This window comes from Esox lucius, chromosome 1 (genome assembly GCF_011004845.1).
Source record: "Esox lucius isolate fEsoLuc1 chromosome 1, fEsoLuc1.pri, whole genome shotgun sequence".
In the NCBI taxonomy this organism is placed as follows: Eukaryota; Metazoa; Chordata; class Actinopteri; order Esociformes; family Esocidae; genus Esox; species Esox lucius.
In genome coordinates this window covers 27493175-27517750 of record NC_047569.1, presented here as the reverse complement: position 1 = coordinate 27517750, position 24576 = coordinate 27493175, and the positions used below count along the sequence as shown (strand labels likewise).

At 42.1% G+C, this 24576-nt stretch overlaps 1 protein-coding gene across 1 annotated transcript in view; it reads left to right on the top strand.

The window, feature by feature from the left end:
- The first annotated feature begins 313 nt into the window (after positions 1 to 313).
- Positions 314 to 24576, top strand: part of vps53 (VPS53 subunit of GARP complex) — a 33325-nt gene continuing 9062 nt past the window's right edge. The window contains exons 1-14 of the mRNA XM_010865217.3: positions 314 to 438; positions 2356 to 2436; positions 3359 to 3408; positions 3495 to 3561; positions 13383 to 13469; positions 13863 to 13978; positions 14537 to 14656; positions 16766 to 16844; positions 19570 to 19713; positions 19836 to 19978; positions 20858 to 20999; positions 21218 to 21313; positions 21418 to 21512; positions 22532 to 22774. Coding sequence (XP_010863519.1) covers positions 352 to 438; positions 2356 to 2436; positions 3359 to 3408; positions 3495 to 3561; positions 13383 to 13469; positions 13863 to 13978; positions 14537 to 14656; positions 16766 to 16844; positions 19570 to 19713; positions 19836 to 19978; positions 20858 to 20999; positions 21218 to 21313; positions 21418 to 21512; positions 22532 to 22774 — 1550 coding nt within the window. The 5' untranslated portion in view covers positions 314 to 351. The remainder of the gene's footprint in view (positions 439 to 2355; positions 2437 to 3358; positions 3409 to 3494; positions 3562 to 13382; positions 13470 to 13862; positions 13979 to 14536; positions 14657 to 16765; positions 16845 to 19569; positions 19714 to 19835; positions 19979 to 20857; positions 21000 to 21217; positions 21314 to 21417; positions 21513 to 22531; positions 22775 to 24576) is intronic.

Here is a 24576-nt window from a genome sequence, read left to right as displayed (position 1 = left end):
CATTTCCTACATTGCTTTCTCTGTAGAATATTGAATAGTTTATGAGCTATCAGGCAATATGTATTCCATATTCAGTCATAAGCATTGTCTGAATTTTGCCAGTGGAACGTGTTTTAATACCCACTTTTTATTGAAATTACTCTTAAATATGTTCATATTTAAATATGTTCATATGTTCAATTCATATTCATGAATTGTTGTCAATGAATAAACTAAATTTTGTCAGTTTTGAAGTAATACGTTGGTCTCTTTTATTTTGAAGATTTCCTCATTTTCGTGACCCGGAAGTGTTCCTTTAATGTTGCTAACCAGACGCTGATGTAGTTTAGCTAGCTAGTTTTTGTGGACATAATGATGGAAGAGGAAGAATTGGAATTTGCTGAAGATTTGGAAGCTATTTTGCACCTTTCTCCGGAGGTGCAATTGGCCATTGAGCAGGTAATCTAGGAAATAAATATTATTATCTAACTACAGGAAACCTTTTAACTATTGTGTATTGATTTGCAAGCAGGCTAAACTGATATTTATTATTATTTGCGTGCTAGATTAACGAACGTCAGCTTTGTTGTTGTCTTCTAACATTACCCAGCTATCAGGTTAAATAGGATTTTCCGTGGTTTATAACATTTTGAGTAGATGCCATGTCGTCTACAATATTCATTGTGAACTGTTTAGTTGACTAGCTAGACCAGGGGTTCCCAAACATGTTTGACCGACGACCCCATTTAGATATCTAAAAATTGTCGCGACCCCTAGTTTGGTAACCTCTGAGCTAGACCGCAACCTCGCGTCCTCCAACATTGCTTATACATCCACTAAACGTCAACGTATTGTAAATAGCTAATATTTTGTTCTGAAAAAGTTGCAGTACTACATCGATTCGTGCACTCAGACTAGTTCATGAAATACACAGTTATGATGTTGATTCCTACCAAATTTGCTAGTTAATAGCTAGCTAGCCCGCGACTGTATTAAGGAGGATACCTGTTGTTCTTCTACGTGCACATCACCACTAGGTACCTGACCTGGTCCGTAATCCTAACCCATCGAGGGGATGAAGATATTATTTTGTCATGTCCGCTAGCAAAGACCCTCACAAAATTATACAGATACCCCTCAGAGATTATAGTCAGACTGCTCACCCACCAAAGACATACAGTTGTGCTCATAAGTTTGCATACCCTGGCAGAAGTTGTGACATTTTTGCAATGATTTTGAAAATATGACTGATCATGCAAAAAAACGGACTTTTATTTAAGGTAAAACCCACAGGTAACCTCAGGAGAAATACAGGCTGCTCTGGAAAAATACTTTTGTTGTTTAAAGGTGCACAGTACGACTATACTTGAACAATAATGTGCTGCATGGTCGCGTTGCCAGAAGGAAGCCTTGACTGCGCCAATGCCACAAAAAGCCACAAATGTGTGGTTTGTGCAAGACGACCAAAGACTTTGCATGAAACACAGTTTCAACACATACAAATCCACAGTCAGTGAACACAAACTCACACGTTTGTGTTATTTAATATTGTCTTGGAGCCTGAAACAAGCACTTCATACATGTAACATCCGTAATGGACAGTAAATGTGACCAAAAAATATTATTTGATATTGTAACATTATAATTTGGTTTGATATTGAGCTAGTAGTGAGCTCAGTCAAACATGAAAAATGCTACAAATCTCCCCAACATATTTTGGGTTTTGGTTGAACAGCCACTGTCAAAACAGATGAAAACAGGCAGTAAAATAAAAGTGTAATATGGAAAAAGCTATATTTTAACACTGCAGGACATCAAAACATTGTATTTAGTTTTTCTTCAATTACTTTTAATCCGCATTTCAAACATGAAATGCGTATTTTGTCTATCAGGGAGAGTATTCCTATCCAGAAAGGATTCTTCTTATTTTCAAGAATGCAAGGGTGCCAGGGCCTTTCACCACAGCTTTGAGTTTTTATGGTTGTGATTTGAAATTAGCTTACTTGAATACATACTTACTAATGAAAGAACATATCAGACCATTGGTCATGTTTCCCTATATGTCACGAGGGCATGAAGATAATCATATTTTTATAGATTTTTAATTTTATTTTAAATTGAGATCCTTTTGTGAAGGACTAGTGTATTTTGAGGCAAACTTGGCTGAAATTCATATGTAATGTTTAATGTCTATCTTATAATCTTCTCCCAAGGAAATTAAAACTGAAGAAATTAATTATTTCCAACTGTAGAGCATTCATGTCTGACAAGTATTGTGCCCATCTTTTAAGAGTCCTTGAGCAACTGTAAATGATAGACTTGCTGTTAAATAACGAAGACGCAATGGCCTCAGTTGAGTTGTTTTATACTCCCTAGGTTTTTCCCAGTCAAGACCTACTGGACAGAGCTGATTTCAATGCTGTTGAATACATCAATACATTGTTCCCCACTGAGCAGGTAAGGCTAGAATGCTTACAATTGCTTAGAATTACACTACCATATGTTTCAAGTATGGATGCAGTTTCTCTGTTTGTTTTTTGAGGGTATTTGTGTGCATACTGGTTTTGCAATATTAAAATGCTAACACTTATGCATAGCCCCCTATATTTTAGGGCACTGAAGGGATTGAGACATTTGGCTTTCGGTGTTTCTGGTTAGTCAGTTGTGTTCAGTCGCATCATTTGTTCTGGCAAAAGAAGAGTTGTCAAAGTTATTCCTGATTCTTGTCTTCCTCAATGACTGGTTCGTCTCTGATTGTGTCATTAATATGCAGTGATAATGGTTCAAATGTTATTTTGTTTTACTGTACTGTAAGGCTTTATAGGTAGCCTGCTGTCCACTTTATTACCGTAACGGTTAAACAAATCAAGTGCACAATGTGAATTCGTGTAAATATACTACATGATACAAAGGTAGTATGATTTGACCACATTGACATTTTTATTACATTGTGTTCCTGAAATCAAGTCTGAATCCACTGTTTTGCTGGGATCAGGATAATCCAGGTTTTTTTAGATCTGAGGGATCCCAATCCTACTGTTGTGAACAGCACAGAGACCTACTGATGGTTGGATCCATGTCAAAACCAAGATTTTATTATGTGATCTAATCTGATTTCAGTATCCTTTTTTTCTTCTGAACGACCCCTTTTCAAGATTCGATCCAATCCGATACCTGAAATCCTTCTGAACAACTGGACCCTGGAGTATAAAAATAAGATAAAAGCTTACGGTCTCAATAATAATGGGCACTAGATGGCGCTGTCTGCTTACCTTTGTAGCAGCTGAAAACAAGCTTCCTTTTCCAAATTAGTTCTTAATACTTGCCTGTGTTAGGGTTTTGGTCAATTCATAGTCATGATACATGTTTTTCCCCCCAGTCACTGGCTAATATTGACGATGTCGTCAACAAGATCCGTCTGAAAATCCGGTGAGTGGACAAGTTTATTAGACGAAGATGAGTCTGAAGATGGAATCAGGTTATTGCGTTCCGACCATCTGCCCTTTGTGTTTCAGGCGTCTGGACGACAACATTAGGACGGTGGTGAGAGGCCAGACCAACGTGGGCCAAGATGGCAGACAGGTGAGGGAGCAGACAACTGGGGTGTGCATCTGGCTTCAGCTAACATGTCCCGGGACACTTTCCGTGCAATACCTCCCGACTGTGTAAACAGGTTGTTTGTGTCGCATTAAGGGCTGCGGTTGTTATTCATGAGCTGCTTGCGGAATTTTGGATGAATTTGTGTACATGTGTAGAGCACGTGTTAGAATGGTTCAAAGAGGTAGGGTATATGGGTGCGCTTGTGATCCTCGTTTTACCCCACAGGGCTTTTGTTTTTGCCAGTCCACACAAGGAGAAGGCTATTTCCGGCAAGGGGGAGGAAACTATTGTGGTTAGTTTTAGGCATTAGGGGTTAGGGTTAAGAGTTAGGTTTAGGTTTAGGCATAAAGGTTAGCTTACTGAGGTTGAGTTTAGGGTAAGGGGATAAAGTAAATAGTGAATATTTGGAAAAACAAGTGTGTTTGTGGCATAAGGGGCAAGCAGGGAATTGTTTTTTAATAAATTAATGGCAAAAGTGGCTTACTGTAAGACCCACCAAAGGCCTTTTCAGGAATAGGCTGACCAACAGCTTTTTAATCAGACAGCAAATTAAGGCCTTGTCACACCAGTAGACAAGACTTTTCACAAGATATGATTCAACAGTGTATTTTGTTAACTCTGTAGACATGTTATTGCGACTCAGATACCATGTATACGCCATTACTAACCAAAGTTAATTACCAAGATGGGTGAGCTGACTACTTCTTTGCACACAAACAGCATGTTTATTTTTTGGTGATGTTCTACACTGGTTAGCTGCATCCGGAACCTCCTTTTCTTCCACTTTATTGGCCGATTTCAACTGTGTTATGTCAAACTTAGGAAATCCTTCCCATTGGTCCTCAAAAAATGTATTTAGATGTAAAATAATACAATATGCTAAACAAAGCATGCTTGCTTCTTTTTTTATATATCGAGACAAAGGAGATTGCTGTGAAAATTCGGCTGTGTTTGGAGATCATATTTTGGCTACATGTTTAAGGTTATTTAAATGGAAATGTCGTCCTGAAGTGAATATGCTCTTAGTTACTCTGTCTAGACTGGCTGGGACCCACAGAGGGGTTGGCTAGGGGAAGGCCTGGGGTTTCCCTAGCAACATGAGATGTTGGTGAATGACTGTAGCATGTTACTTGTGCCTAACTTGACTTCCACACATCCGTACTGTTCACAACTGCTTTTCCCAACTTGCCACCAGGTTGTGTGGCTTACAGATATACTCTTGTACTTATGTGCACACACACACACACAGTTGATGTTATGCTACCTTCTCCAGTATTACTCCTCCTGATATGGACATTGACGTTTGTGCTTTCTCGGTCCTCACTTACGCCATGAAACGGATTGAATGAGTCAGAACCATCCCATTTCCTACTGTCAGATCTACTGAGCTGTTCTAGGAAAAGAGAGGGAAAGATTCCCCTCCAATTATTTTGGGATTCCATTTGGCTCTTTTGGTTAGGTGGCCCACCTGTTCTAGTCAGAGAACCTCTTAACACGCTCTTTGTCCGCTAATAATGTTTGATAGAGGAGTGAGAGATCTTATTGGGATGTGAGTGTTGGTGGGTGGGTGGGTGCGTGTGTGTGCGCGGTGGTCCTGTCTTGCTCTGTTACCACTGGGTTATCAGAGGTGTTCTGGACAGAATCCAGTAACCCATGAAGTCTGCCGGCATGGCGTTGGATTGTATTACAGCGCAGGGTTTCTTTTCCTGTCTCATTGCCGTTCCACTGGACCATCCACGTTTCCCACAGAGATGAAGGAAAATTCACTCTGCACATGGAAAGATGGCGAGGCGTTCATTATAGCAGGAGAGAGAGAGAGGGGGGGGGGGACAAAGGGGAGAGGAAAAAGGTTGGATGGAAGGAAAAAGAAGAGGTGGAGGAAGACTGTCCATGGTATTTAGTCTGAGGCAGCAGTCTGGCAGTTATCAGCAGTGCAGAGGAGGGTGGGGATGGAGATGTCTGCTTCAGATACCCAGACCAACTCCCCAAGGCTGGGATGGATGTCTGCTTCAGATACCCAGACCAACTCCCCAAGGCTGGGATGGATGTCTGCTTCAGATACCCAGACCCACTCCACAAGGCTGGGATGGATGTCTGCTTCAGATACCCAGACCCACTCCACAAGGCTGGGATGGATGTCTGCTTCAGATACCCAGACCCACTCCACAAGGCTGGGATGGATGTCTGCTTCAGATACCCAGACCCACTCCACAAGGCTGGGATGGATGTCTGCTTCAGATACCCAGACCCACTCCACAAGGCTGGTATAGATGTCTGGAGGGTTGGAGCAGATGGGGTGTGGACACTTATCAGGGTCTTAGAGCAAGTAATATGAGGCAGCTCATATGATGATGATGTTGTTGTTATTATAGAGGTCACAACACCCCCAGCTAACTCAGTCTCAGGTGAGGACAACCCCCAGTTCAAACTGGGTGAGGGGCCCGACCTGGCAGTGGTGACGTTTTCCATTTTATAGTGCCACCATCTGGCCACTTAGAGGAGGTGCATTTGTCCCTAAACCCAGTGGACAGGGTTCCATAGTCCCCTCTCCAATTTAATTGTGGCAGACAAATAAAAAGAGATTCCAAGAGAGGCTATTGTTCTTCTGATTTTGAAACTTTGCAGACATGGTAAAAGCTATTCCTGCCCTGTGGAAATTGATTCATTGCTCTCAACAAGCGTAGCGTGGGTGTAGAGTCTATCGGAGAGAGCTGCGGGGGCTGGGCATTGGTGGATAGGGGAAGTTATGGGAGTGGGGGAGAGTCTCATTAACAACTGAAACATTTGTTGTCAATTACACACAGCCTATCCATTCAGGCCAGTTAATTTTAACAGCATTGCGCTTGCATAGCTCAGCCCCCATTATCCAGCTATGCAGTGTAGTTCCCATATGCAGCTGGATGTCCCCACCTGGCCATGCTGGGTCCTTTCATGGTCAGGTCAGCTGTGGGGCTTTGTGGTTTCGGGAAGTTTTGTGTGTGTGTGTGTGTGTTGCGGATGTCTTACTGTAGCTTCTGGCATCTGGATGTATTTATTAGGAACACTAAGATGGAATGAGAATCTCCTCGAGACGCAAACATTACATAAATATTGATTCTTAACTCAGGAATGGAAGTACTGCCTTTTTTTTTTGTTCTTAGCTTGTTCTGCTGCTGCTTATCCATTCCTGTCTTTTCTTTGTCTCTCTGTCATTTGTTCACTCTTTCACTCTCTTTTTCTTGTTCTTTCAGTTCAGTTAATCATCTCTTGTCTTTTCCTTGTGGTGATGGTAACATTGAAATATGAATGGTTACCATGTAAGCTGAAACTCAAGTGACACACAAAACCACAGAAATAGAATGACTAGAATACATCCTCATATAAATCAATGTGTATTCTATTCCTGTGTATCCAGTTGCTGCTTTTAGTTTGCTACATTTCTATGGCTTTGACCTCTCTTGTTCTATACCCGAAACTTTGTCCTGGTTATCATGGAGTAGCCTACTGCAGAGATCAGGCTACCTATTGTGAAGTTGCCTCTTTTCTTCAAATGTTGATGATTGTTCAGTCTAATGAAAGCTTGGTGAAGATAAGAGAAGGTCTAGAGTATAGGTCTTTAATCACCGTGTACAACTTAGCCCATAAATGATAACCTTTGTGGACAAAAGCATTGTGCGACCATGTCATTATGAGGGGCATCCCCATCTCCTCATAACTGTCAGTTGAAGAGACACCCCTCTTACTGCCCCATGCCTTCCCCTCCTCCAAACATCCCCAAATAGAGTCCACATGTGTGACAGGCGGTGCTCTATATCTGCAGGTTTGAAAATGTGGCCTCTCCCTGTCTGGGACTGGGTTGGAACAGGGGATTGATGGGGCCGTTGTAGAGAGGGCTATCTCAGCCTCTATGAGCGTCCTGGGCTATGCTCTCTCCACTCCCTCCACAATGCCCAAACACTGGAAAGGGACAAACATTACAAAGACAAAAGCACTCACTGAGCTGCATCCTAGTCTGTTTTTTTCATTCGGGTTGGACTTGATGTCACAACACTATGGGTTTGATAAAACAGGTTTTTCCGGTATAGGTATTAAGCAGTCAATGTTAAGCTCAAGGAAAAGCTGGGCAGAGGCATTTTTTGGGGAGTTTGAAGTGTCTTGACGGTCCTGGCAATTGGCTGCCGTAAACTGGTCAAGATCCACAAAGGCTGTCTTTTTCCTGTCCCTGGCAGCTGTTCTCTTGCTCCCTCAGTGTCTCAGGTTTTCAGAGAAAATGTTACCCTGTAAATCGACTTCCTCTTTTGGATGTTAACATGATGACCCTCATTCTTAATTTCTCCTACATTTCCTAGATTGTTTGAGTAGTGCAAAAAAATAACCTTGCCTGTCTTGTCAGCAGCACCCAAAAGAAAAATGCCCGGGATGCATTTATTTTTCGCCTGCCTTGTTAAGTTAATTCCCTGGACTAACTCTGTGACCCTGCAGCCTATCAGAACCTTCCCTGCATGCTGGCTGGTTGAACTGAGGGGTCTACCGGTATGAATGTGTCCACACCCACCGAGCCTACCCATGACCTACCCATGACCTACCCATGACCTACCCATGACCTACCCATGACCTACCCATGACCTACCCATGAACTTGTCTTCCTCTGTGACTGCAAATAAAATGTTTTACTTCATCACAGTCAGCAAGGCAGGTTTTGTCTGTTTGCCCCTTCCATTCACTTGTTTTTTTGAAGACCCTAGTAAAAGTGTTAAATACATTCCTTGAGCAGCTGGTGCCGACCGTTAGGATTCCATCTTTGTGTGAAGTAGAATGAGTGGAGAGCCAAAAGAGACACACACACACACACACACACACACACACACACACACACACACACTGCAAGTGTTCAGGCCAGCTACCCCCAATTACCCTGGCAGCAGTGCCAAAGCCCAGCTCAGACCATCAAAGCCCAGCTGCATGCCCTGACAGGGAAACATTAGATGGCAATGTAAGTTGACTTCTTTGTGAAAATAGAGAAGAATAAAACGTATTTTGACTCAAGTTGCATTTCATTAGACGTTCCTTACTCTGAGTGATCTCATTCATGCTGTCATTTGGGGAGGTCTCCGGCTGGTCGGGCCAGCCAGTCAGTCGGTCAGTCTGTCAGCCGGTCAGTCTGTAACATGGATTGTTTTGATTCGGATGCGTGTTTGGAAATGGTTGGAGGATCTCTCCCTGCAGCGGCTGGCAGGAGGGAGAGGCGGCTCTTCTTCCTGACGGGAATGTGGGAGAGGTTTCTCATCCCCACAATGTTCCTTTGGTTTCTCATCATGCCATTCCATTTGGTTTTCCATTCCCTCGCTGAGGCGAGAGAGGGACAGCACAACTCCACATTGTTCCTGGTTCTTCATATTATACTGGAAATAGCAATGGCTTGGGATAGCATGTATGTTGATACCCAAAGCTACATTTGAGCACTAACCTTCGGCCTTTGGTTAGAGGAGACCAAATAACCTGGTCCCATTCCCATGTCTGTTTTTGCTCTTTTGCTAACTCGTATGGCCATTCTGCTAACCGCTGGCTTCAAGAAAAAGTTAAAGCAAGAAGTACATGTGTTAAAACTGTACAGTACAGGTCAATGGGATTCCATACCAATGATAAGTGAACTGGGAAATATTCCCCTGGAAGGCATCTCTTAAAATTTGTGACATAATACAGGATCTGTTACATGATTAACAAGACATGAACTAAGGATCTTGTCCCTAAAGTGGGTACAACATCTGTAGTAAATATAAGATGTCCAAATCTGAAACCGTGGATTAATGGTCTTCCTGAAAAACTAAAATAATTTCTCATGGGATATAACAATGACAGCTGTGGCCAAAAGTATTGCCACCGTTGCACTTTCTTCAAATAACTGGCATTGGTCAATTTCGGCTTATTTTTAGAGAGAAAGTATTTGGTCTCCATAATTGGCGTTGACAAAATCGACACCCTAGCCTGAATATTTTGTAGCCCAGCCTTAAGCCAAAATAACAGCAACCAAATTTCTCACAGCTATGGATGAGCTTCCTGCAACCCTGTATTGGCAGTTTGGACCACTGTTCTGGTACAAACAGCTTCAGTTCTGCCAGATTTGAAGGGTGCCTCCACACTGCTGCTTTTCCGACCTCTCCCCCAGTTTTCAGTGGGATTTAGGCCAAGGCTCATTGCTGGTTACAGTCCAATGTTTTGTTTTTAACAATTCCAGGGTGCATTTTGAAGTCTGTTTGGGGTCATTGTCCTGTTGGAAGACCTTTGACGAAGACACTTCTATATTAGTGTCCAAAAGGCTTTGGTATCATCCTGATTTCATGTTGCTATGCACGTTCAAGGCACCCAGTGCAACAGGCAGCAAAGCAACATCAAAACATCAATGAATCTCCTCTATGTTTAACTGTGGGGAAAGTGGTATTTCCTTTGATTACTTTAGTTTGTTTTCTCTAAACATACTTAAGCAGAGACCCGAGTCTGCATCACTCGCCTTAATTGGCAGATCATTCCACAGTAGTGGGCTCTATGGGAGAAAGCCCTGCCTCCAGCTGTTTGTTTAGAAATTCTAGGTTTAGTCTGCTGAACAATATATACAGGTTTTTCCCTTTAAGTGTACTCCTAATCTCAGCTTGTTACCTGTATAAAAGACACCTGGGAGCCAGAAATCTTTCTGATTGAGAGGGGGTTGAATACTTATTTCACTCATTCAAATCAATCAAATTTATAACATTTTTGAAATTCTTTTTTTGTTATTCTGTCTCTCACTGGTCAAGTAAACATACCATCAAAATTATAGACTGATCATTTCTTTGTCAGTGGGCAAATGTACAAAATCAGCGGATGAAATACTTTTTTCCCCTCACAGTATGCTGTTGTTCAGACATCTTTTTCAGGGAAGGCCTTGCTTATTTCAGCAGGACAGTGCCAAACACCATTCCACACGTATCACAACAGCATGGATCCATAGTAAGAGTCCAGGTGCTAAACTGGCCTGCCTGCAGTCCAGACCTGTCCCATATTGCAATCATTTGGCGCATTATGAAACAAAAAAAACAGCAGAGGAGACCCCGAACTGGTGAGCAGCTGTACTCCTATATCAAGCAAGAATGAGACAACATTCTTCTTTCAAACTACAGCAGTTGGTCTTCTCAGTTCCCAAATGCATACAGAGTATTGTTAAAAGAGGTGATGCCACACAGTGAACATGCTCGTCCCAACTTTTTTGTGTTGCTGGCATCAATTTCAAAATGTATTTTTTCCAAAAACAATAAAAATTCTCAGTTTCAACACTTGATATGTTGTCTATGTACTATTTTAGATTAAATATAGGGATAAATTATTTGCACATTGTTGTATTCTGTTTTTATTTGCATTTTACGCAGCATCCCAACTTTTTTGGAAACAGGGTTGTATTTTATGTTCTTGAAGAGAAATCAGGGTTTTTGGGGATATGGTTGTACAATCATCACGGTTTACTGTGAGATCTGAAAACAAATCTCTTTGTTTCTTGAGTCCTAAAAACTATCATTTCAGTTTTTTGAAATCCTTTATTTCATCCACTTTTCAAACGCTTCCAGGTAGGTCTTTTTGGGGCTTCTCCATGTTTCGTCTGCATAGCAGTGAAAATGTATGTTGTGATTTTGGATGACATCACCAAGAAGCAGCATGTATAATGAAAACTATAGTGGCCCCAAAACCGAGACTTGAGGAACACCATGTACATTTCATTTGGTAGAGGACATGCAATCTTTATTTGCGGACTGATATCTTTCTGATGGCTAGGATCTAAACCTGGCACAAATGTGTCTGTGCAGCGCAACATGTATTTCCATGGAAGCACTAAGGTCAAGATGTAATAGTTACTGATCCTGAACCTTTGTTTAATGCCATTTAAATGATAATATACCACTTTTACCAGTTCAGTCTCAGTGTTATGATGGGGTGTAAAAAACCTGACTGGAGCATTTCGTCTTCAGGAGAACATTGATTTACTGGGAATCAGCTTTTTCCAACATATTAAGAACTGGATGTAAGATTTGGGCCAATTAAGTGTTTATTTTATCCAGATTTTTTGGATAGACAGTCCAGGTATTGCACTGGACTGTATTTTCCATACATTTTTCAAGAAAGCTACATGGGTCCTACAACTCCATATCAAAATGGTCTATGCACATGTTTTTGCAAATCATAAAGCAATTGCATGTTAACTTTGCACTCACGGAATGTAGTGCGTTAGACCGGCACCAGGGAGGTTGGCCTTAAATATCTTGATAACGTTATGTATGGCGGAGAAAGAAGCATCAAGGTCTCTGGAGATGGATGAGCATCACCATGGAGATGGAGCCTTCAGATTCTCTATGCTTGGCTAGATGGTTGAGTTGGTCCTTTCTGTAGTTTTTCTTCATCCTCATTGCTGTACACATAAAGACACCAAACAGGAGAATCAATCCATTTCTCCATTCAAACTGGTTGGATGAGTGATAATCATATTGCTGGTACCTTTAACTCGTTTGACATCTAATAATATCAAACAATGTCTAGAGAAAATGTTGCATTATTTGAATAAAGTGTAAAGGTGCCAATACTTTTTTCCATAAGGTGACCAAAGACATGACTGAGTACTAACTGGTCAACAACACCTTTAGCAAAGAAATCAATGCGTTGAAAGGTTGATATAAGGACCTGGGTCCGACATGACTAGAATGTGGAAGGGACTTCAGACAATAGCAAATTATAAAGGGAAAACCAGATGTGACTCGTACACCGATGCCTCCTAGACCCACCCCAAACACCATCCCATATTTAGAGGGAGACCGCGCTGATCCTCTGACGAGCCCCTGCAGCTAATGTAGACAGTTGGCTTATGTGAATCGAACAAGCATGTTAACCATTCCATGGCTGCTGTCCCAGGTGGCATCCTTTGTCCCGTACTTAAAGTGTGTACAGATCAACTGGCGCGAGTCTTTTGATTGAAGAGAACTGATCTGCATACTCCTTGATGGTTTGGCTGTAAGTCAAGTCAAGCTCCTCGACATGCGCATTACAAAAGACCACTGGAAATGCACCAACCACGGAATGAACACAGAAATCCTCATAGAGCTCAGCCTTCCAAGCCATGGTCCGTTTGCACTGCTGTCATCTTAATTGTTCATGGCTAGGGGCCCCTTGAGTGATCTGAAGGGTCATTTGGGGCCGTCTCGTAATCAGATAAAAGTAAAGAAAGGATTTTTACTATGACTTCGGCTCTACCAGGCTTTTGGGACCTCGGAAAGACATTTTTAAATGCCTACCTATTGTCCCTTTTCAAGTAAATATTCTGCTGTAAGAATGTTGCCGTACTCCTTCTGCCTTACTCAACAAGAAGCTGTTTTTATCCACCGGAATGTCGAAGACTGGATGTTATTCGTTTTTTGTACTTTTATCTGTAAATCCAGTTATGTGAAGCCCTTGAGGATGTCTGTTCCTCTGTTATTAATCCAGCATGTCTGGTGCCAATTATCTTACCGCTCTCCAATTTGCTTGTGTCTCCCATTTTGCCCATTGTGATGTTCAGTCAAACATCTATTAAATGCCTCTCTGCTTGCTTTGTTTAGCTATCCATGACCATGTGACTCAACGTCTTTAGGAATCATCTTTTTTCATGAACCAAGTGGTAAATCACATTTTTCTGATTATCTGGGGTCAGAAAACAATGAGGAGACGAAGACTATTCAGGAGCGTAGAATCACATCGCATCATAATTCACTGAATGTCCATCAACATAATGTAGGTGAGGAAGAATTTAATGCATTTTCTTTTCCTTCCAGGCACTGGAAGAGGCCCAGGTAGCCATCGGCCAGCTGTTTGGCAAAATCAAAGACATCAAAGATAAGGCTGAGAAATCCGAGCAAATGGTGAGTTAACCAACAAGGTGACTTTACCCTGCCGAACCTCTGATTTGTAGAGATACTGTACCCTGTGGGACCTCTGACCTGTGGAGATACTGTACCCTGTGGGACCTCTGACCTGTAGAGATAATGTACCCTGTGGGACCTCTGACCTGTAGAGATACTGTATCCTGGAGGAGGTCATGTACCTCCCTTGAAAATCTGTGTATGTTTGTCACAGGGAGGCCACTATGATGAAACGGTGAAAAGGAGAACTGTAGGCAAGAACCCTTCCCTCAACGCCAATTATGTCTCCCCTCAAAAGTGCTTTCCAATCCTTTCTCCACCTAGCTTTTTTTGCTACTGGCCTTGTCTCTCTCTTCACCCAACAGTTTTTTCCCCTCTCACCCCCTCCCCCAGGTTAAGGAGATAACTCGGGACATCAAACAGCTGGATCATGCCAAGCGTCACCTGACCACCTCAATCACCACCCTAAACCATCTACATATGCTGGCTGGGGGCGTGGACTCTCTAGAGTGGGTACTCATATTGCCCCCTGTGGAGCGGAGGGCTAAGTGCAGGAAATGAGGAGTTCAAACAGAATACTCTACAAATGAAATGGAGCTGAACCTACAATTGATATTTTGTCAAATTAACATATTATTGAAATATTAACTGGTTTGTGCAAACAAGCCCTGTGTTTTTAAGCCGTTCTAAAACAGCGTCAGTTTACAGCAGGTATGATGCAGAACGAGGCCGCTTGCTTTTTGAATGAACAACCTGCCAGTTGTCAGACTGTATACTTGTGGATGGATAGAATAGGATGAGAATAGGATGACATTTAAAGAAATGATTTTGATGAAAGTGGCGCTCATACTTCTAATAATGTGTAACTTGTTGTAAATAGTAACTGTACACTCCAGGTTGTGGTAAACGACTTTCAGCTTGGCCGTGATGCTGTTGTTGGTAGGAAATCTAAGTAAGGTCAGCACAGCAAAAAGAAAGTTGTTTACCAGACCCTCTCATGTACAGTTGTTTTAATATCAAGTGCAGTGCCCACACAGTCGTCAGTGATGTGTATTTGTTCTTGTCAGGGCAATGACGAGGAAGAGGCAATATGGAGAGGTGGCGAACCTGCTACAGGGGGTGGTCAATGTGCTGGAACACTTCCACAAATACATGGGCATCCCCCAGATCAGGCAGCTCTCTGAACGGTAACTATTAACACACACACGCACCATTTCCATGCTCAAGCATGTAAAATGCACGCCCTAACGTAAATAAGGGCTCTGACTCACAAACAAACCAGGAGTGTATGCCTAATATCTGACTAGTGTTAAAATTTTATTTTTGTATTCTTTACTCGATTGTTGTTTGCCTGGAGTATATTTTGTTGGTGTGCTCCCAACATGTAGAGGATGTAGCCAGGTCTGTAGAGATCTGAGATAATCTGTTGTGTACATCAGTATCAGATCCTGTTTATATTTAACAAGGATGGAACAGGCTGCTGAAACACACACAGGAAGGAAATGCACTGAATCGAGCCTCTCCATGAAAGCATTTTTCCCATAGAGCACTGGGGCTGTGTTTTTCTCTGTGTGTGGGGGTGTGTGTGTGTGTGTGTGGGGGTGTGTGTGTGTGTGGGGGGGGGTGTGTTTGTGTGTGCGCAGGTTTGCTTGTTCACATGTTTGTGCGTTTGGAAAAGTAGGCCTTTGTCCACTCCTATCATTTCCGTCCTCTGGAATAGTTGTGTGGGTGTGTTCAGAAGTAGTCAGACCCGACAATACAGAGTTCCTCTTACCAGGGGAGCAAGCTATGATATCTTCTTTGTTTGGCTTCAAAACAACAGGTGTTTATGGGTGTCCGAGCCTTTTCCGGGCCAGAATTTCTGTCCTGACATAACATGCTGAAATGTTAGGACTTTTTGTCCTGATAGTTCAAGATGCTTTGGTAGGCTTATGGATTAGGTTTGGAGCTAGGTTTAGGTTGAGGCATAACAATTAGGTACAATTTGGGTTTAGCGGTTCAGGAGAAAAAGATTTTGAATGAAATTGAAAATGTTAGTCATGGAAACATGATGTATTTTAATGTGTTTTGTTTTTGTTCTAAACGCATTCATGTCTATCCAGACGTTTGTTAGTGTGTCTGTGTCCATCTTGCCAACCACACACACACGGACCACCAGTGTTTTGTTGTTCTGAAATAGGTAAATGCGGACAAACAGAACTGAAGTTTCAGATGAAATGGATATACACAGACACACACACACGTATATACAGTGTCTTGCAAAACTATTTAAAACACTGACACTCAATTAATGATTGTGTGGTGACATTGGTTTTATGTTGGTAAATATTTTGGGGGAAAAACTGAATTGTTTCTTGCATTTCTACCCTGAGCCGTGGAAGAATCCAGTTTACACAGATGAAAGAAATTGCCCAAACTTGGACAATTACCTTACCATTGGCCTCCATGTGTGAACCATTTATGCTGCTGACACCATGTTTCTGGATCAAAACCCCACTGTTTAAGGACCAATGGTCAGGCTGTGAATGAAAGAACTTCTGAGAAAAGCCACAGGGAGGCCAACAATCACTTTTAAGGAGCTGTAGAGTTCTGTGGCTGCTAGTGGAGTAATGATGAACTGATCAGCTGTATCAAGAGAATTGAATAGAACTGGCCTCTATTGGAGGGTGGCAAGAAAAAAGATGTTACTTAAAAAGTACCATCTGAAAGCAAAGTGACCCAGCTGAGATGTGGGGAAAAAGGTTTTGTAGTCCGATGAGACCAAGATAGAGCTTTTTGGACAAAAGTTAAAGCATGATGTATGGCATAAAGACAAAACTAAAACTGCCCATGCCTTAAGATACACCATGCCTATAAGGAGGTATTGTGGTGGCATGATGTTGTATGGATGCTTGTCATCTATTCTGAAAGAAGAACGGATGACACAAAATGCATGGAAGGGAAACTGCTTCAGTCCCCCAAAAAACAAAAACGTGGGAAGAAATGTCCCTTTTAGCTGGACAATGATGCCGAAGCAACATTGCAATGTCTCAAGGCCAAAAAGGTGAATATCCAATAAGTGGCCCAGTCAACGTCCTGTTATCAATCCAATCGAAAATCTGTGACACTTTTTGAAAATGCGTAAGGGTTTTCTTGAACCACCTAGAGCAAATCTACCAAGCCAACAGAATCGCTGTCTGTTACTGCAGCACAAAATGGCCCTTGTATACTATAAAACAGAAATGATCTACGCTGGCAGTATTGGCCACATCTCTCATGATGGCACGTTTCTTGATGTTGCTGTTTGTCGTCCACAGGGTGAAAGCTGCTCAAAGCGAACTAGGGACTCAGATCCTGGCAGACTTTGAAGAGACCTTCCCTGCTCAGGGATCAAAGGTGGAACTGTTTTGCACTATAATTGCCTTGTGTTATGAAATTGACTTTATTGAACATTTGTTTTACATTTTAATATTTTAGCAGACTAATCTAGCCCCACCCTCATGGAATGCCTTCCACAGTAACCTCAGTATGACAGCTGAGGGACTTTATTTATATTCCAGCAGCATACCACCCTGATTCCCACTTGTAGTTGGCTTTGAAGCTAAGTAGGTTTGGTTGGACCAGATGCTGCTGGAGGTTGAGTAGCCACTATACTATACTGTACTATAGGTACTAAAAATCACGTAGGAGCGTCTGCTTTATTCCTTAGTTGTCAGTGTATGTGAGAGGGCCTACAACGAAGCCGTGGTGGACAACCGTACTGAGGACATCTAGTGTGTTCTGGTCCTCCTGCTGTGGTGTTGACCATGTCCCATCAAAAATGGCAGAGGAAAGGAGAAGGAGCACTCTGAATTTCACCGTTATGTATTAAATCAAACATGAGGAATGAACCAACGACCATCTAAGGCAGGGGTGGGCCAACGAAGGCCAAGGCCTAATCCGGGCCACTAGGCCTAATCCGGAACAAAATAGTTTTGAGGGGAAGTAAAACAAAACTCGCCAGTCCATTCTTATACATCTGAGTCTGAATTTAAATTATTTGGACATTATAATGGACCTACTGTATAATAAAAGTTTGCCCTCCCCTAGTCTAGGAGACACCACTATCAAATAAGCTTGTAACACCTTCTGCCTTCACACAAATATATTTTTTAACTTTGATCACAACAAACCAAATACAAATCCCATTTCGGACATGATTACCTTAAACACATAGTTACACTACTGCACTGCTTTCTCCCATATAAAATGTAGCTGTATACTTAATGCAGAAACCAAAATGTTTATACATATGTTTACCTTTTTTAATACCACATTCCTGTGCCACGAGCATAACCATGGCTCTACAATGGCATCAGGCTTCTATAAATTGGAAATAAAAGTGCTGAGATTTATCTACCTTCGCTACCCAAATAGTGTAACTTGAACAGCAGGTTGGGATGCACTGAGCCAGTTGTCTATCCCAGAAGTTGCTTGTGATTGCCATTTTCTCGTCAGAACATCATATTTGTCTGAAACCCACACAAATATATTGAAACTCCGCCTCTGGATTCCTATGGCCACAGCAAATAAAGGGGAGGTGGCCTCTCTTCAGTTCAGAATGACATTGAAGTGTCAAATGTATGAACTTTGTAATTTTGAAAGAACCTAGACTCTCTGGAAAAGAGGGGTTTATCAAAATCAGCTCCACCCATTAATGTCTCTGACAGATAACAAATGGAGGAATCATACTCCCTAACCCTCAATTTGCCTTCTGCAAATTTCTGCAAAGCGTACACCAGGGAAATGTATTTACTATATCTGATAACTAATCAGGTTCCTCTACTCTGGGCACCTTTACAAATGACAGCATTTGGCACCACCCTCCCACCAGACAGATCATTAGCTTAAATGAACAGAACTCTCTCCACTGGTAGGCCAGGCCTGACGCCAGTGACCACAGGAGCCTAACCAGATCAGGCTCATTCCAGATTATACAAAAGAACTACTTCCATGTAACCGATCTCCATGCCGTGAATGAACACTGTAACGAGTTGCTGGAGTTTCAGACTAAGATCCACTGTCTTGCGGTATCTACTTAGCATTTTTTTTATCAGCATGACCACAGATACACAAACCCCTCAAACAATGAAAGAGAAATGTTAATACAAATTAGATTTAAATCCGAGATAAAGCAGCCTAAACCAGAGACTTAATTGGCTGGATGGCTACCACAGATTTATTTTCCTAATGTTTCTGCTTTAACTGATGACATTGAGAAACCATGTGGCCTTTTTCACTGCAGTAATGACAAACTGAATACGTTAAAGCAGCTTTCTGTCTGTCTTAGTTTTTGGGTCATGGGTAAAGAGACTTAAACCTTATCGTGGGAGATGACAATGCAGTTTTTGTAACTGCTCAAGTAATATTGGTGTTGTTAAGCCCTTATGGTCCTCTATGTCTTGAACACCACACCACCAGATAAAATGATACCCTCGCTCCCTGCAAATTCAACATGACTTTGCTACTCTGCCTTTTCCCAATTTACTTAACCTTTGCCTGTTTGCTCTGTTAGCTCTGCATTTTCAGTTGTAAGCCTGGGTGTTTATACAACTTTACAAAGATGTACCTGATCTTATGGAACCTATGTTGGTTATCAGTGATATAATCTCTACTAATCTCTATGTTGGTTATGAGCACAGAAACCTATGTTGGTTATGGGCCCATTAATGATTTAGCTTAATGAAAAACCAATATACATAACATTGTTCCAGATACTAACATAGTGTTCAGTGGTTTCTTTTTTGTTACAACAACATTTCTGCAATAATTATGAAAAATTGCAAATTTTCAAAGGACTTATGCATTTGTAACTGATCAGATGCATGTCATAATGTTTTTAACATATCTATTATAAAGAATATTTTAAAATCATCTCAAGTCAAAATTGACTGGATGTAAATATTTCAAAAGGGCAGCAGTTATGACAAAGTTTGTCAATTCCATATCATGTACAAATAGCATGATCGATTTAATAATTCATCCACATGGTTTAATAACATTGTAGTCAATGTTTTAATTGTATGTCAGGTGTTTTTCTATTGTATATCTGTTAACCTGTGTTTGTAATCTGCATCCCCAGAGAACAGGGGGACCAAGTAACGTTCTGAGGGATGCCTGTCTTGTAGCCAACATCTTGGACCCACGCATCAAGCAGGAGATCATTAAGAAATTCATCAGACAGCACCTATCTGAGTACATGGTGCTCTTCCAGGAGAACCAGGATGTGAGTTTCAGTTTATTGTACTTAACTGCTAAGGATTAAAGTAAGGTGGAAATGATTCCAGTACATATGATGGCTGAACCAAGTGTTTTCTTTCTGAAAGTATGTTTCTCCACTTACCTCAGGTGGCCTGGCTGGATAAAATTGACAGGCGCTATGCCTGGATCAAACGGCAGCTTGTGGACTATGAGGAAAAGTACGGTCGCATGTTCCCTGAAGAGTGGTGCATGACTGAACGCATTGCTGTCGAATTCTGTCACATTACCAGGTACTGACACACTCACAACCCACTGTATCCAGCTAGAAACTGTGCCATTTTTAACCCATTCTATCAGTCGTGTATTCTGTGTGTCATCCCAACACTGTTCATTCTATCAGTCGTGTGTATTCTGTGTGTCATCCCAACACTGTTCAGTAAACTGCTATTTTGACTGTGTTAGCCTACACGATCACTGACCTGCTATCAAACAATAATTAATGTTCAAAAGTAATGTGTTGATGACCGAAGTGTCTGTTTCTGTGAGTGAGTAATTGATGTTATATTTTTGTAAATTTACTGCCCATTTCTACGCTCTCATTTAACCACATTAATTCATCATGTGATCCATTTTGGAAAGCAAAAAATTGTTTAACATGTGTCCGATCATTAAAACCTACATTGTAGTAAAGTGTCTAATTCAGCAGAAAGATAATTTAATCATCCACACGAGTTGACAAACCTGTCATCTGTCATGACCCGGAGATAATTACCAGTGTCATACAGGACAAAACCCAAACCAACAGTTCATGTTAAAGATTCAGCTGAATATGCAAATGTTTCTGCCTCAGGACAACCCTCGACAGAAGAGATAAAAGCCAAGTGGTGTGCAGCCTTGGGCTCGTGGTGGCCCTCTTGGCTCTAAATACATTTGGCACCCTGCCGAACACACAAAAAAGCAGTGGGAGGAATTTCTTACCCATGTTTCTACAGTACATGTGCAGCGAAGGCAGCGACTTAGATGCTGGGGTCACGCCATTTCAGATTTGATATACAAAATCTGTCGTATGTGATACATGTACGTGAAATGTCAGCCTATTTTGTCCCAGTCTTGAAAGCCTCGTCAGTCACCAGTGTGTTGAATCAGCCTATGAATGTGTGTCTGTCCAGGACAGAGCTGGCCAAAGTGATGCGGACGCGGGCCAAAGAGATTGAGGTCAAGTTGCTTCTGTTTGCCATTCAGAGGACCACCAACTTTGAGGGGCTGCTTGCCAAGCGCTTCTCTGGGTGCACCCTCACAGACGGGCCTGGGGTGAGACGCTGCCAGCCCCTCCCTCATTCACTCACACACACACACACACACACAACACTACAGGTAGTCCATCATCTGAGGATGTCAGCTTTGCATACTTGGCTGGGTTTTCCAGGTCACATTGTACTCTCCTGTTCATCACATGACTGTAGACTTTAAGAAGTGAACATTTCAAGTGTATTAGATCTAGGGCCATCATTGCTGACTTTTGTCTCCAGTTGAAAAAGTCAGTGTCATCACTGGACTCCACCAATCCTTTCTTGGAGGACGAGGCTGGAGAAGATGGGTCAGAGAAGGAGGATGATCTGGATAGGGTAAGACGTGTTTGAGATGATTGTGGTAAAAATACTCTGCATACGGCAAACCATTGAAGTAACTACATTTGTTGTCGACTGATGGGCCCTTTCACTTTCCCCAGGCCAAAAAACCCAAGGCTCCTGACAACCCCTTCCATGGAATTGTTTCCAAGTGCTTCGAGCCTCACCTTTATGTTTACATAGAGTCTCAGGACAAGTGAGTAGTTGGTGTGTGTGTGTGTTTCATCATACCCTACACTGTCCTGGAGATCGGGCGCAGATCTATTTTATATGCCCTGTTTGTCCCTCAACAGCCACCCAGCTCTCTCTCTGTTGTGTTCTCTCCTGTTACTCCACTCCTGTTGTTTCCCTGTCTGTGTCTCTCCTCTGAGGCAGAAATGGTTCCTATTAGATGCATAACCACAGAAGCTGAGAAGGAGGGTTTGAAAAGTGCTGCTGCAGCAGATTCCTCTTCTCTTCCTCCCTCTTTCTTTCTTCGTTCTTTTCTAACTCCCTTTCTGTTTCCTTTATCTTGTTTCTCTCTCTACCCGTTTTTTTTCTCACTCTGTCTTGCCTTTGTCTTTCTACTTCACTAACCTTTCCTCTTCCTCCTTTACTCAGACATAGAATCCAGAAACAAGGCACAGTGTTCAGGCTAGTCTGTGTTTTCCCTGGGATGTTTTCTTATTGTCATTCCTACTGGGACTTACATGATCTGGCTGTCTACCTTTCACAGCAGACCTGACCAGACCATTGTATATCAGGCTTTTCTAAAGCAGCTTGTCCTCTGTTTAATAGGACAGCAAATAGAGACTTGATTGTTCATACAGAGCGGAGTTGTTCATCCTCATATAACAGTAAAGATGCAGGGGTAAAAATGTAAAGGTACCTAAAGATACAACATTGAATTGTTTTCTTCGTTATTTATTATGTATTGCCATTCTTTCAATACTGCAATTTTGTGATTCACAGTGACAAACAAGTTGCTCGTCATATGTGCTGCAGTAAAAGAGAGGCATAAGACACCAGTAATGGAAAGATGTGCTGAAAATACGCTCTGAATGTGCCATATTGTGAGAGAATATTGCAATATATTTTTCTCACGTGCCTAAGCTGCCATGTGGAGATTGAAATCAAAAGACAGTAAAGGCAGCCACAGTAGAAGGATCTCCTAGTCTTTGGGTTTGTCTTTCTTACATTTTATCTTCACTGAACTGTGTGTGTTTTGATTCCCAGGAACCTGGGGGAGATGATTGACCGTTTTGTGTCAGATTTCCGGGCACAAGGCCCCCCAAAAGCAGGCACTGAGGATGGAGGAGCGGTGTTGCCTAGCTGTGCAGACCTGTTTGTCTACTATAAGAAATGCATGGTGCAATGCTCTCAGCTCAGCACAGGGGAACCCATGATCGCTCTGACCACCATCTTCCAGAAGTACCTTAGGGAGTATGCCTGGAAGATCCTATCTGGAAACCTGCCCAAGTAAGTGACTACAGCCCACCCTAATGAGTGAACACAGTGACTACAGCCCACCCTAATGAGTGAACACAGTGACTACAGCCCACCCTAATGAGTGAACACAGTGACTACAGCCCACCCTAATGAGTGAACACAGTGACTACAGCCCACCCTAATGAGTGAACACAGTGACTACAGCCCACCCTAATGAGTGAACACAGTGACTACAGCCCACCCTAATGAGTGAACACAGTGACTACAGCCCACCCTAATGAGTGAACACAGTGACTACAGCCCACCCTAATGAGTGAACACAGTGACTACAGCCCACCCTAATGAGTGAACACAGTGACTACAGCCCACCCTAATGAGTGAACACAGTGACTACAGCCCACCCTAATGAGTGAACACAGCACTGCAATGGAGAGTAGCCATCTTATGGTGCTGATATTGTGTGTTAATGCTTTTTGTACCAGATATCTATGCAATAGTTTCTATTGACCAAAAAACTGCCTGTGGAGATCCAAAGTGTTTACACACCTCTATTTGCATGGCACTTTCTACTCTGATGGCTCAGGACGTTTTGCTTACTTCCGGACGGGCACTTATCCCTCGGCAGCAAAGAGGAAACAGCGGTACAAGTGAGGCGGTATCTTGACACAAAGAAGTGCCCCTTTTGTAACTAGATGAGCTATGTCAAAGACACTCCTGCCCACTACTTAGCAAGGCCATCAGGGTTTTCCTCTGCTCCACGACTGGGCGGCTGGCAAAGAGAAGGGGTTTTCATCTTTGTTCAACCACAACTGCTGGGTGATCTTTAATTTGAAGGAAATGTGTCAGATTTTTCCTTGGCTAAGTTAGAATAACATATAGTAAGTTACAGACATTTACCGAGGCGTATTTGTCGCCTATATCCCACCACAAACCAACGCTGGCTGGCATGAAGGCCAGAGGGGCATTCGTTGTTGCCAGAGACTTTAATTCAGGAAAACAGAAGTCAGTTTCAGAGTTGTTTCCAAAATGTCCACAGCGTAGCTATAAGCGACAACTCCAGATTACATACACCACCCCATTTCCATAGAAGTTGGAACGCTGCGTAAAATGTAAATAAAAACAGAATGCAATGATTTTTAAATAATTTAAACCCTGTATTCAATAGAAAATAGTACTAAGACAACACATCAAATGTTGAAACTGAGACATTTTATTGTTTCGATGAAAAATATATGCCCACTATGGATTTGTTGCTAGAAACAAGTTTCAAAAAAGTTGGGATAGGGGCAGCAAAAGATTGGAAGCGTTGTGTAATGCTAAAAAACTAAACCTGATGGAATATCACACAACTAATTAGGTCAATTGGCAACAGATCAGTAACATGATTGGGTATTAAAATATCATTCCGGTCAGAAGTGAGGATGGGGAGGGGTTCACCACTCTGTGAAAGACTGCAGGCAAATAGTGCAACAATTTAAGAGTAATGTTTCCCAAGAATAATGAAATTGCTGTGAGTTTGGGGATCTTATCTGCGGTACATAATATCATTATAACATTCAGATAATCCAGAGAAATCTCTGTGTGAGGGACCAAGCCAAAAACCAGTGTTGGATGGTCGTGATCTTCAGGCCCTAAGGCGGCACTGCATTCAAAACAGACATGATTCTGTAGTGGAAATCACTGCATGGGCTCAGGAACACTTCCCAAAACCATTGTCTGTGAACACAGTATGTGGCTGCATCCACAAACGCAAGTTAACACTCTACCATGCAAAGAAGAAACCATATATAAACAGGATCCAGAAACGTCGCCCCCTTCTCTGGGCCCGAGCT